General features: G+C 43.7%; 1 protein-coding gene across 1 annotated transcript; it reads left to right on the forward strand.

The window, feature by feature from the left end:
- Positions 1–1,353: 1,353 nt before the first annotated feature.
- Positions 1,354–9,982, forward strand: LOC123365785 (ras-like GTP-binding protein rhoA). Its single transcript, XM_045008667.1, has 3 exons — positions 1,354–1,471; positions 3,552–4,328; positions 5,825–9,982. Exons 2-3 carry the CDS (start codon positions 3,628–3,630, stop codon positions 5,844–5,846), a joined length of 723 nt encoding a protein of 240 aa, XP_044864602.1. The 5' UTR covers positions 1,354–1,471; positions 3,552–3,627; the 3' UTR covers positions 5,847–9,982.
- The last annotated feature ends 3,271 nt before the right edge of the window (positions 9,983–13,253 follow it).

The following is a 13,253-nucleotide window of genomic DNA, read 5'->3' on the forward strand; positions in this document are numbered from 1 at the left end:
CTGGGCAAAAAGTTATGAGGGAGTTCTGCCACCCGTCTCCGCTGCCCTCAGCTGGCACGCTCAGAGGGTGCCAACTGGATTGGGCCTCACAGGCAACTGAAGTGTCAAAATGCCTGTCTTTCTGGGTGCATGAATTGCTCTGAGGCTTTGGTGGGAGACAGCTGGATGCCTAGCGTAAGGTAACAGTGCGCATGCCTGGAGGCACCAACTTGGGTGCCTAGGGAGCTTTTACTGCAAAAACTTAGGCGCAGAGTGAGGTGCCTAAAAGGTTCAGCAGCAGTTTTGTGCATCACAGTAATGCCAAAACTGGGACTTAGGCATCTAATTCCTTTTGTGTATCCAGGCTTAAGTGTGTGCATTACAAACAACCCCTGCAACTGATACTCTCAGCAGACGCCAAATCTATCTACCGTAGCTGCTTATGTAACCCACACACTGCCTGAGTGTGGTGTTCTGTCCCATCTAGTGGCACTGACACCACTTAGAGAGAGATTAATAAATCTTCTTTACAGCCTTAGCTAAGGGCCATATAGCTTTTAGCTCATGCAGTAGAGGCTCATGCATTTAGCTCCAGAAGTCCCATGGTTCAATCACACCTGCCGACAACCGGGATCTGTCAGTGTTACACTTATATAACCCTCATTACCACAGTATCTGAGTGCCTCGCAATCTCTAGCATATTTATCCTCCAAACACCCCTGTGAGGTAGGGAAGTGCTGTTTTACAGATGAGGAGTTGAGGCACAGACAGGCTAAATAACTTGCTCAAGGCCATACAGGAAGTCTGTGGCAGAGCAGGGCATTGCCTCCAAGTCTCTGAAGTCTCAGGTTAGCACCCGAACCACTGGACCATCCTTCCTCTCTAGATTGACTGGGTCGTGGAGACTGGACTAACCTCACTTCTCTAAGTTGTCTCTCCAGATCAGAAAAAAGGTATATTGGTGTGATGGCATGAGGAAGTTTCATCTGCTACTGTCCCCCATGCTCTGCTGGCTACATAGCTTACTAAAGAGCTTCATTCTCCTGGACTGACAGTTCCAAAGCACTACATTAGTAGGAACTCTTAGTAATACAAACATAATTTACTCAGGGAGGCAATTTTCAGCAGCAGTCTTGTACTTCCTCATTTCTATTGTACATGAAGCAACCAGTATATGCATTGCGTAATTGATGTTGTAATCCTCTCCAGGATTGTGGTTTCACCCTCTTTACGTTATTACAAGTAAAGTAGATTGCTTTTAAAAGCAATGATCTCATTCATTGCTCTTTGCTGATTGGCTGGCTAAATTAAGAAACACAAACATTTATTTAAAAAGAGCGGTTATCATGAGTGTCCTGCAAGAGTGGTGGAGAACTGTCTTCATAGGTGAATTAGTGTTCCAAAGAAAACTGGGGAGATAAGATTAGAGAAAAGCAAATGTCCTGCTGATCTTCAAGAAAGGGAAGAAAAGTGATCCTGGAAGTTACTACCTGTAAGTCTAACTCCTATTCCTAGTAATAAAATAACGATACATGTATGAAATTGGAGGGAGGGTCGGCTCTCTTAACTTCTACATGATAACAGACCCCTGAGCAATAAGTAACATGGGTTTATAAAGGATAGATGGTGCCAGCCAAGCTTGAGGTTTTTTGTTGATAAAAATTATGCTGTTGGTGGATAATGGGAAAGCAGGAGATGTAATCTATTTGGATATTAGTAAAACTTTGACTGCAGTGTCTCACACACAATCACACTTTGAAAATGAAATCAAATTGTCTTGAAAATGACCACTGTCCTGGGAGTGAGAATCGGCTGAATGCGAACGAAATATAAAATGAGAAACAGCACTAGTCTGAACTAGGAGAGTTATCTAATGGGGCTGTCATAGGTTTGTTCCCCACTTTGAACTTTAGCGTCCAAAAGGTGGGGATCTGCATGTACCCTTCTAAGCTTAAATCCTAGCTTAGATCTGATAGCGCTGCCACCAACCAATAATATAGTGTTTTGGTACACTTTCCATTCCCCCCAAACCTTCCCTGGGGAACCCAAGACCCAAACCCCTTGGGTCTTAACACAAAGGGAAATAAACCATTCCCCCACCTTTCCCCCTCCCAGACTTTCCCTCCCTTGGTCGTCTGGAGAGACCACACTGATTCAAACCCCTTGAATCTAAAACAAAGAGGGATTCACCTTCCCCCTCTTCTTTTCCCCCCACCTATCTCTGGTGAGTCAGACTAATCCCCTGGGGTCTCAAACAAGGGGAAAAAAATCACTCAGGTTCTTAAAAAGAAAAGCTTTTAATTAAAGAAAGAAAAAGTAAAAACTATCTCTGTAAAATCAGGATGGAAATGCTTACAGGGTATACAGCTATAAAAACTAGAGGGACTCCCTCCCCCCTAGCATAAGTACAAGTACAGCAACAGAGATAAAATATCCTTCCAGCAAATACACATTTGCAAATACAGAGAACAAATAAAAGACTAATCCGCCTTTTTAATTAATACTCACTATATTGAATAGAAGAGACTATGTTAAGAAGCTTGGAGAGCCTGGATGTATGTCTGGCCCCTCTTAGATCCAAGAGAGAACAACCCCCAAAAACGAAGAACCCAAACAAAGACTTCCCTCCACCGAGATTTGAAAGTATCTTGTCCCTTCATTGGTCCTCTGGTCAGGTGTCAGCCAGGTTCACTGAGCTTGTTAACCCTTTACAGGTAAAAGAGACATTAACCCTTAACTATCTGTTTATGACAGGGGCACTGCAGGGATCTATCTTAGGTCCATCTTTATTCTGTGATCTAGAAGAGAGAGTAAATAGCATGTCAGTGAAAACTGTGGACGATGCTAATCATGAAGGACTTGAGAGGACATATAAAAAGACACAAAATATCATGTTGCCTCTATATAAATCCATGGTACACCCACATCTTGAATGCTGCATGCAGATGTGGTTGCCCCATCTCAAAAAAATATATTGGAATTGGAAAAGGTTCAGAAAAAAGCAACAAAAATTATTAGGGGTATGGAACGGCTGCCATACAAGGAGAGATTAATAAGACTGGGACTTTTCAGCTTGGAAAAGAGATGACTAAAGGGAGATATGATTGAGGTCTATAAAATCATGACTGATGTGGAGAAACTAAATAAGGAAGTGTTATTTACTGCTTCTCATAACACAAGAACTAGGGGTCACCAAATGAAATTAATAGGCAGCAGGTTTAAAACAAACAAAAGGAAATATTTTTTCACACAACACACTGTCACTCTGTGGAACTCTTTGCCAGAGGATGTTGTGAAGGCCAAGACTATAACAGGGTTCAAAAAAGAACTAGATAAGTTCAGGGAGGATAGGTCCATCAATGGCTATTAGCCAGGATGGGCAGGGATGGTGTCCCTAGCCTCTGTTTGCCAGAAGTTGGGAATGGGCGACAGGGGATGGATCATTTGATGATTACCTGTTCTGTTCATTCCCTCTGGGGTACCTGTCATTGGCCAGTGTCGGAAGACAGGATACTGGGCTAGATGGACCTTTGGTCTGACCCAATATGGCTGTTTTTATGTTCTTATTACAGATAAACAACACAAAGATCAAGAAATCATAAATATGGGCAGAAGGGAATAATACAAAGGGACAGATTCTAATCTAGTATGATTTGCCACCGCCTCCTCTCCCTCTCTCCTCAAAGAGTATTTACAAAGCATTGGAAGCTTGAAGCTGGAGGGGTTCATTCTGCATCACATCCTATTTTTCAGAAGATGGCTGCTGTTTGGAAAAAGCTAACTGTCGTGGGAGATGTTGCCTGTGGCAAGACATGCCTCTTGCTTGCCTTCTGCAAGGAACAGTTTCCCAAATGCTATGAGCCAACAGTGTTTGAAACCTACATCAACGACACTGAGGTTGATGGGAAGTCAATGAAGCTGATGCTCTTCGATGTAGCAGGGCAGCGCCAAGGTAATTATCAGCACTTCCGTTCATTGTTCTATCAAGGCACAAGTGTCATCTTAATGTGCTTCTCAGTGGACAGGCCAAATGCCCTGCAGAACATCCTTGACATTTGGATTCCAGAGGTCAAACAGTTCTGCCCCACAGCTCCCATTGTTCTGGTGGCTACCAAGAAAGAACTGAGGAATGATGAGGGTGTGCTGGAAAGACTTGCTACACTGGAACAAGAGCCAATAAAGACGGAAGAAGGAAAAGCCTTGGCTGCTAGCATTGGGGCATATGCCTACCTGGAGTGCTCTGCGAAGACGAACGATGGCATTGAGAGAGTCTTGCAGATTATTGGTCAAGCTGCAATACAAGATGGAACAAAGAAGAAAAGAAAACATCATGTGTTCTTCAGATTGTTGTAAGAAGAGCAAAAGTTATTTTTTTAAATGTATAAATACATATATAATTTATTGAGAAGTTAGATGTATGAGGGAGTTTTATGAGTATTGCATGAATACTTTCATGGGGCCAGATTGTCCTCCTCTGTGGAAAAAACTGGGAAGAGGAGAGGAACATGCAACATTTCTCTTGAAGAATTTCTACTAGGTAATTCTGCTGGGGAGTGAGTGGGGTTTGCCTCCTCCCACCCCCTCAGGAATGGGGCGTGGGTACAAACTCCAGAACTGTAGCAGACCGAGCACTCACTGGCGCAGCACCTCCTGCTGGTTGTCCAGGAACTGGCTCTTTTCCAGCCCCGGAGCACCCCCTGCTGGCCAGTCTCTCTTCTGCCTCAGGCCCCCATGTCCCTCACAGACCCCAGTGCTGCTTTTTCTTGGGTCTCCTCTCCCAGGGGAACTCCCAACCCTCTAAGCCCACCTTGCCTCAGTGGCTACTAGCAGTCGTCATCTAGCCCCCCGTTCTCTGGGGCAAATTGCAGTCTGTAATGGCCACTAATCACTGGCAAGGAGGGTTGGACCAGCTGCCTCTGCCTGCACCTCTGCAGCCCCAGGACCTGCCTTGGGCCTTTAACAAGGCCTCAGCCTGGGGAGTTGCCAGGCTGGAGCTCCCCAGCGCCTCTTGCCCTTCCCCAGCACTGATCTGCTCATGGTACCCTGTGCTCCCAGGCAGCTAGGTCCTTCCTACTCCAAGGCTGGAGTGAGACTGACCCAGTTCCTCCCTTAGCCCTTCTTATACTGGCCCAGCTGGGCCCTGATTGGCTGCCTCAAGCCTGCTCATGGTTGGCTCCCTGGGGCAGCCCTTCCCAAGGCTGTTTTTGACCTCTTCCAACTCAGAGCGGGGTGACCACCCTGCGACAAGAACCCATAGCTGAACGGAGATTTGCACAGATCTTGAGAGATGAAAGTGAGGCCAAAGCCATAATTCTCCACAGAAGTATTGTGATTCTGCATTACCTCCTAGATCTCAAGGCTCTCATTGCATCTCCCTGTTAGCACAGCTTTAGTGGCAAGGCACTGTGCTGGCTAGGCTTCCCCCTGTTCCCCTGCAGCTTACTTACACATACTGACATGGAGATTATCCTTAGGGCAAAGAGGCTCCATGCACAAGTACATACAATCACAGGCTATATTAACTTGATTGTTGATTACCCACTGCTTTCCTGCGAGGACAATGCATGTAGCACACCAAAGCCCAGCCTTCTCCATGTTTAGATTCCACAGGTCTGGAGATGGAGGGTAGGCTGCTGTGAAGGCGGCCCCCCACCCTTTCCATATACACAGAGGGACAATCTGGTCCTTAATAGGATTCTTACTTTTAGCATGTATTCAAATAGAACCTGTTAGGTACATGATAAGAGAGATCTGAGAGCTCTACTGAAATAAAGCTTTGATGACATCTAATCCTCACCCTCCTTACTTTTTTGGAGACCTCTTACATATTTTTCTCCTTGTCTAGCACTTGTGGACAGAAGCAATGAAGTAAAAAAGAATGCCAGAGATGCAGCCAACAGTTGAGAGAGATTTTCAACCAAGGGTGAGATGGGGACATCCCATCAGCAGCAGTGGTGAGTCTCCAGAAGCCGTATGAGATGTAGTTGAACTTGGATGAATGTATGCACACCTCCTTTCTTTCAAGCACAGATATTAAGAGCATTGTTGGCAGTCCTGGAAAAGAGATTTTAATTCTGGCTATAGATGCAAAGATGGCTGGTAAATAGCATGACTAGCATTTATTAAAGACATACTCTACAGATCAGAAGGTGGATAAAAAAAACCAATTCTGGAGTGAATAATCTTAGGATCCTGGTATGAAGGGACAAAGAGATAATTTATTGAGCCTAGTTCATCGTACAGAAGGACAACATCCTTTGGTATCTTTCTCAATGGCAGTTCCATCATTGAAGCATCTTGGTTATTGTCCCTCTAGAGGAAACAAAATCAGAGTAACCAAAATCTTCATCTTGATATTTTAACAGAATAGCAAATCCAAAAGAAGGATAAATAAGTTCTAACTGCATTAAAATTTTTCTTACCCATTCTTCCCAACTGGTAAGAGTTCCACTGGCTGTGGCGCTAGTAGAAGTCCGATTGTAGATTAGGCATTGGTTATACCATCATGGCTATGAGTAGAGTCCTCTTCTTCCCTGTAGTTGCTGCTAGTGGTCCTTCTTGAAGTGTTTGGTGCTAATAATTTGACTTCCATTCTGTTCTTCCAATACATGCACCAACCGATCTTCAGCAGGAGCCAGCTATTCATCCCCTGACTTTTTCTTCAGTCTGTCTCTGGATGGGTGTAGTCCCCAGCAGGTTTGTCTGTGGACGCAGTTTGTCTGCCCCTGGATCCTGCTTTTATTTATTATTTAGGTCTCTCAGAGTTCTTGGTGCCACACCTTATCCTGTGATTGGTCTTCTCTTTCTTACATTCTTATTGCTGCTTCCAACACTGAGGGTTAAACTTAAGTAATTAAACAAAATAGTAATTGTTAGCACCCTGTCCACTCACATGCAAAAATATTCAAATGACAAGTGGGCTGATTTACTTGAAAGACCAAGGCATGGAATTTATAACAAAAAAAAAAGTTCAGTCCTATTAATGAGAAAATTAACTGAGGTGATTGGAAAAGATTTTACAGTGTAAAGCGAGATACAAAATATTTGGCGGATGACACCCTTTTCTGGGTAGCATGGGACATGCTACATCACTTTCTACTAGCAGTGGTAAAATCCCCTCTACTTCAACGTGCAATTACATCAAAATGTTTTAAGAATAACACTTCACATTTCTAAAGCACTTTTCTTCCAAGGATCTCAAAGCCATTTTAAACATGATTTACTAAGCCATATTCCAGCTCTTTGTGATAGGCAGGTAGTATCGCCATTTTGCAGATGAGGATACTGAGCAACACCAAAAGTAAGTGAGTTGCCCAAGGTCATCCATATCCATAGTCTGCTTTGACTCTTCTTTCTGTACTTATCTTGTCTCTTCTCTTTTCTCTTCTAGTCTCTTCAATTCCTCCTCTACTTCCCTTGCTACTCCCCTGCCTTTCAAATAATATTTACCTGATATAGGTCCCAAGATAGGAAAGGATTCTCTGGAGGGCTCTTCAGCTTAAGTGCCTACTGGATTGAAATCACATGCTTAAGCGCTTTCCTGAATCAGGGCCTTAATCCTTTTTTTTTTTTTTTACATCGTAAAGAGCTTTATTTATTTGGGTGAGTAAGCTTGGGGTGGGGGGAACTGGGGAGCAGAGAGGCTATGGAACACATTTTCCAAAGTGGTCTCTACTTTTTGGCTCTTCAGTTTTTGGATGTCCAATGTGAGACACTTGGGGCCTCATTTTCAAAGGTGCTGAGTGCCCACCACCCCATAACATTCAAAACACAAGGGCACCCAAATTTGGAGGCCACTTTTGAAAATGTGGACCCAAGTGACTTGTCCAAAGTCATGCATTGTCAATTGGTTTCTCACTTGAATATATTTAACAACCCACAGACAGGCATTTGTTTTCAGTGCAAATCTTTAGGTATTTTGCCTTAAAGTAACAGTGAATTCACTTTTGTATCTGCCAATATTTGCCTCTGTATTAATCAGTCCTTGCCTTGACCTCAGTGTTGGCATCTTGTTGGTTAGTTACTGATTAACACCAGGCCTTCAGCCTGCTAGCATTTTGCGCACACAGCCTCTTCTTACTGAACACACTTACGGAACTGAACAAGGGAAACAATGCATTTTTTGCTAAAAAAACACAGGCTATTGTCACATTTCACCATAGAAATCTAATCCTCCCCTTTTTAGCCACAAGCTGTTCACTAGGCTCTTAAAGATGGTCAGAGTCTTGATGCTGCGCAAATATTTTTTCCCCAAAACCGTGCAAAACTTTAGAATAAAGTTGAGGTCAGCAAAGCTTAATTTGAATGCTGTGTCAAAACGCGAAACAATTTTTTCCTAAGGCTGTGTCTACACTACAGGGACTGTGCTGGTATAAGCTTGCAGTGTAGACACAGCCTACCCTGTGGGAGGGAGTTTTTCCATTGGTGTAGGAACACCACCTCCAGGAGCGAAGTTAGCTATGTCGACATAGCTGCATCTGCACTGAGGGTTAGGTTGCTATAGCTATGCTGGTCAGCCATGTGGTTTTTCACATCCCTGACCAACGTAGCTATGTGCATCTAACTTTCAGGGGTAGAGCAAACCTAAATCTCTGGCTCAGCACACTTTTTCGAGAGTAGGTTTCAGTCTGGCTATACAACAAAATTTGTGTAACAATTGCACAGATTAAAACAAAATTAACCTGTCTTTTTTTGAGATTTAGCTTTGACCTATGAGCTAAACAAGAGGAAGGATCGTCCAGTGAATAGGATGCTGGTGTGAGATTTGGGAGGCCCGGGTTCAATTCCTTGTTCTACTACAGGCTTCCTATATGCCTGGGGAAAGTTACCTTGTCTTTCTGTATGGAGGATCATAATACTTTCCTCCCTCACAGAGTGTTGTGATGCTAAATGCATTAAGGATTGTGAGATGCTCAGATATGGGGGCCATAGAAGTATGTATAAGATAAATAGACAATACTGAAATCTGAAATAAAAATCAAGAGTTATTGTGAATTCAAACTACCAAAGTTCAAAATCTGTGTTGCCAAACCAACAACGTGAGCCCAGCTCTGCAATCCATAAATCCTTTTAGAGAACTGTTTCTTCCAGGGTAGCTGGTTATCAAATAGTCTTTTTGTTTTGTCTTTTTTAAAATGTGTTTTGTCCCAGTGGCACTCTAATTCTATGTGTTTACATAAATACAAGATACAGCACTTTTCATTTGACAGAATTGCCTCCCCAGTGAGGGAGAGAACAAGAGAAACGAATGGAGCACTTTACTTACCACTGAAATAAAGCAACTTTTGGGATAAACGTAATGTGCTTTTTTTTTTACCAGCTCCTACAACACCTTAGGGCAGATGTCCAATTGAAATAGCAAAGGAAATTTATAGTACTGAATGTCAGATGAATGTGACTGAGTTGCAACTAGGCCAGGATTTCTTCGCAATTTCAATAATGCAATTATGTAATTATATGATGTTGATGTTTTTAACACTTAACACTTACATGACAGAGAAAAAACAACATAGTACATAGCAATAATGAGATACTGTGCAGGAGCAGATTTTCAATTTCAGACCAATGTCTCTATATATTTCATGGGGAACCTAGGGTGAAATAACACACATTTTGTTTAGAGATTTTGGAAGACATGGTACTTTTTATATCAGCTACAAAAAGCGCATTTTAGTAGACATTCAAGTTATGGAGAAAAGTTCCTGAATAGCTCCCAACTCAGAGCTTGAGAAGAAGGGAAAGTATTTCATTCAGTGTGAAATAAAAAGACCCCCATACATTATTTCACATTTTCAGGATGCTCTGCATGTACACTGAGCATTATGTGAACTCTGGATTATGTGTGGGGAGAGAGACATGTTTTGTGCTTTTCAACATTGACCTGTAATTTTGAATCAATTTTCTCTATGTAATTCATGTTTCCATTGCATTCTTGGAACAATATTGGCTCCCTCTTGTGGCCAATTTATCACCTGCTAATTCTCATACTCACCAAAGATTAGCACTGTCGATAATGTGTCTTGTGTTGAAAATACATTTTCTTATGTTTTTGTAGCTTGATTTTTTTCATAATGTCTTGCTGCTTCATTATCCAAACTGTACTGCAGCTGATGAAAGCATTTTACAGTGTATAGCAACAAACACTTGTGCAGCATCAGACTGGGGTAAGAGCACAGGACTTGTCATTATAGTTTGAAGGAAATGAAGGGCCCAATCAAAGCACTCCACACTTGGGATGACCATAGTAGCCTTCTGTGCATAGACGGATGGAAGGATTGGGCTTAAAGTTTGCAATGAACAAAGCCCAGACGAGCTCAGAATGGGTAGCAAATAACTCTGTGCTCCACTCACCCAACACATGCAGGGAAACTAATTATCATTTTTAAAATCATGTCTGATCATTTATTCTAAAGTTGTTATGGGCCTAAGTGGCTAGTTCAGGAGACTAGTAGAAATCAGAGTCTGTTGCTTCTCGGGAACAGATTGCCCCCTCCTGGAGTGTCCTCTGAATTCTTTACTTGTGGACTTGGGTTTCTTTTATACACGGGAGAAGAAGCCTGAGGTTTGGCTCTCCAGCCCTAGGGAGTCTCCTGAGATTGGTGCAGCTCTTGGTGGGGAGGCACAAGACCATATGTGCAGAGATCTGCACCACCTCCAGGGCACTCTGCACATCCTCCTCTACTCTGCCTGGGTCCCCCTGGAGGACCTGGCCCCTCTAGAGTACTCCTGGAATTCCCCTTTTCACATCCTGGACCTGTGGAAAAGCAAATACAGCTCCAAGTTGTACAGTGTGCACCCCACAACCAACAGGGACCAGGATAATCACTTGGGGTGAAATTCATCCCTGGGTAGAGGCCAGCTTAAGTTCTCTGCATTACTTAAACTCCATTTAAGCCCTAAGTGGTGCATAAACTTTGTGCTGCCCTCTGCAGAGTATATTGGGCCCTTAGTTTAACTGCTATTGTGGACATGAATCACAACTGCTATTGTGGACATGAATGTTTTATTTGGGTGTGTTACAAAGCTGTTTCAACTGTGGTTCCAAGCACAAGCATAAGTTACACGTTCCCATATGCAGAGAGGAGGCAGATACTTTCAGTCTCAATTACCTTTATGTCAGACTCAGATAGGGTGAGCAGATAGAAAGTGTGAAAAATCTGGACAGGAGGTGGGGGGTAATAAGCACCTATATAAGAAGAAGCCCCAAATATTGGGACTGTCCCTATAAAATCGGGACATCTGGTCACCCTAGACTCAGAACAACAGAGAAAGAAAGAACAACAGTGAAATGTGCAGACAAGAGCACAGTGTGTGTCTCCTCCCTAGCAGTCTGCACTGAACACACAACACTTTCCTATTCCGACCTCAGAGTCTTTTCAGGTGACAAATACAAATGCAGAAAGAGAGTCAAAGCAGTTAGCTAGCTACATGTCCCACATACGGTCACCACATTCAGTTAACAGCAGCATGACCCCAGTCCATTTGTATTTGAAGAACAGTCACACCAGATACACCCTTCCTCATTCCCGGAATGCAGTATGGGTTTTGCCCCCCGCTAGTGGCTAGTCTATATAAGAGGTTAAGGACTCTGCTTCATCTAACTACTAGTGGCCATAGTGCTCTGGTTCAGACAGTGGTTAATGCTTTTAGTGCTGACCGTCATTGCTTCAAACCCCAGTGTTGGCCCAAACAGACTTGGATACACTAACTTGCCATAAAAAGCTCGCTTTAATGTTTACTTCTGAATAGTCTCCTCAAATTGCTAAGTATCAGAGGGGTAGCCATGTTAGTGTGGATCTGTAAAAGCAGCAGAGAGTCCTGTGGCACCTTATAGGCTAACAGACATATTGGAGCATGAGCTTTCGTGGGTGAATACCCACTTCGTTGGATAGATTGCTAGCCATCATTGACCCACAATCACCAGTACTTAAACCTGGAAGAGAATGATGTGTCTGTTCTCTAGATCTTTTCAATGGAAAGTCTAAATAAATTATTTATTGCTAACCATATGTAGGAAAAGACAGATACTAAAAAATTAATGTTCTTGGAAGGGTCTCTCACCACTGGTAAATAGTTTAATCAGCTTATCTGGTGGAGGCTAACTTTAAATTAATGTTCCACTTAAAGTGCTTTTTTATTATTCTTTAAAAATGATTCATGGATCCAGCTACATTTTAATAGCCTACTGTAAACATCTTACATGGTGCATTAGTAATAAATTGTTAACAGATGGCGATGTTCTAAAGCATACTGCAGGCAGCACAGCCTGGTGCTTTTCATTCACTCTGACCTCACGATGAGGGGTACATGGGCACTTTTTTGAGCTACTGGGGGCTCAACGCTGGTAAGCCATGGCCAACTTCCACCTGGGATTATTAGATCCACTCTACCCTGCTTTGCATTGACCCAGTGCTTCAGACAGCGTGGCTGAGCATGCTGGGCGAGGAGAGCCTGGTATGGGACTTTGGCCCATTTAAGTGCAAGTCGATGGCTCGTAAGAAAGAGGTGTCCAATGTTTGTAAAATGCATTTGTTATTATTTCTTTCTCCTAAGACTCAGGTGCTTGGTCTCATGGTAAGAAGACACCCTGGCTTTACAACTGAAAGGATATGAAAAATAGTATGATGGTAACAATTTTCAGAATTCACTGTGATGCTTCTAAAATGGTTTTATTGTATAATGTGGGACAAGCGGATTTTAACTCTTCAGTGCAGGGGCCATCTTTTTGTCATGTGTTTGTACATCATCCAGCATCATGGGGCCCTTTAGGCCTGCGGGTAGCAGCACCATGAGAGGAAGATGAGTAGCTCTCACCAGTGGCAGCCTTTCACTCCCTTCCCTCAGGGCTTTCTCTGACTGATTCATGAACAAATGATTCCAGACAAAAACACTAAGTCCCAATTACCAGAGACCTTTCCAACTTCTTAGTTTGCTGGGAGGATGTGACATACCTGGGTACAATCCAGACTAATGAGCAGTTGTGCCACCCTTGCCCTGCAACCTTGGGTGCCTTATGATACTTTGCTGAAGGACTTCCTACCTGGGCCGCTCACAGGGGCGGCTCTACCTTTTTGGCCGCCCCAAGCAGTCATGCGCGGGAGGCGCCCCGGAGCCCCGGGAGCAGCGGACCTCCCACGGGCATGACTGCGGAGGGTCCGCTGGTCGCGCGGCTGGGCTGGACCTCCCGCAGCTGCGGACGGTTGGCTGGTCCGGCGGCTCCGCTTGAGCTGCCGCAGGCATGCCTGCGGGAGGTCCAGCCGAGCCGCGGGACCAGC

This window comes from Mauremys mutica, chromosome 3 (assembly GCF_020497125.1).
Source record: "Mauremys mutica isolate MM-2020 ecotype Southern chromosome 3, ASM2049712v1, whole genome shotgun sequence".
NCBI classification, from domain to species: Eukaryota; Metazoa; Chordata; order Testudines; family Geoemydidae; genus Mauremys; species Mauremys mutica.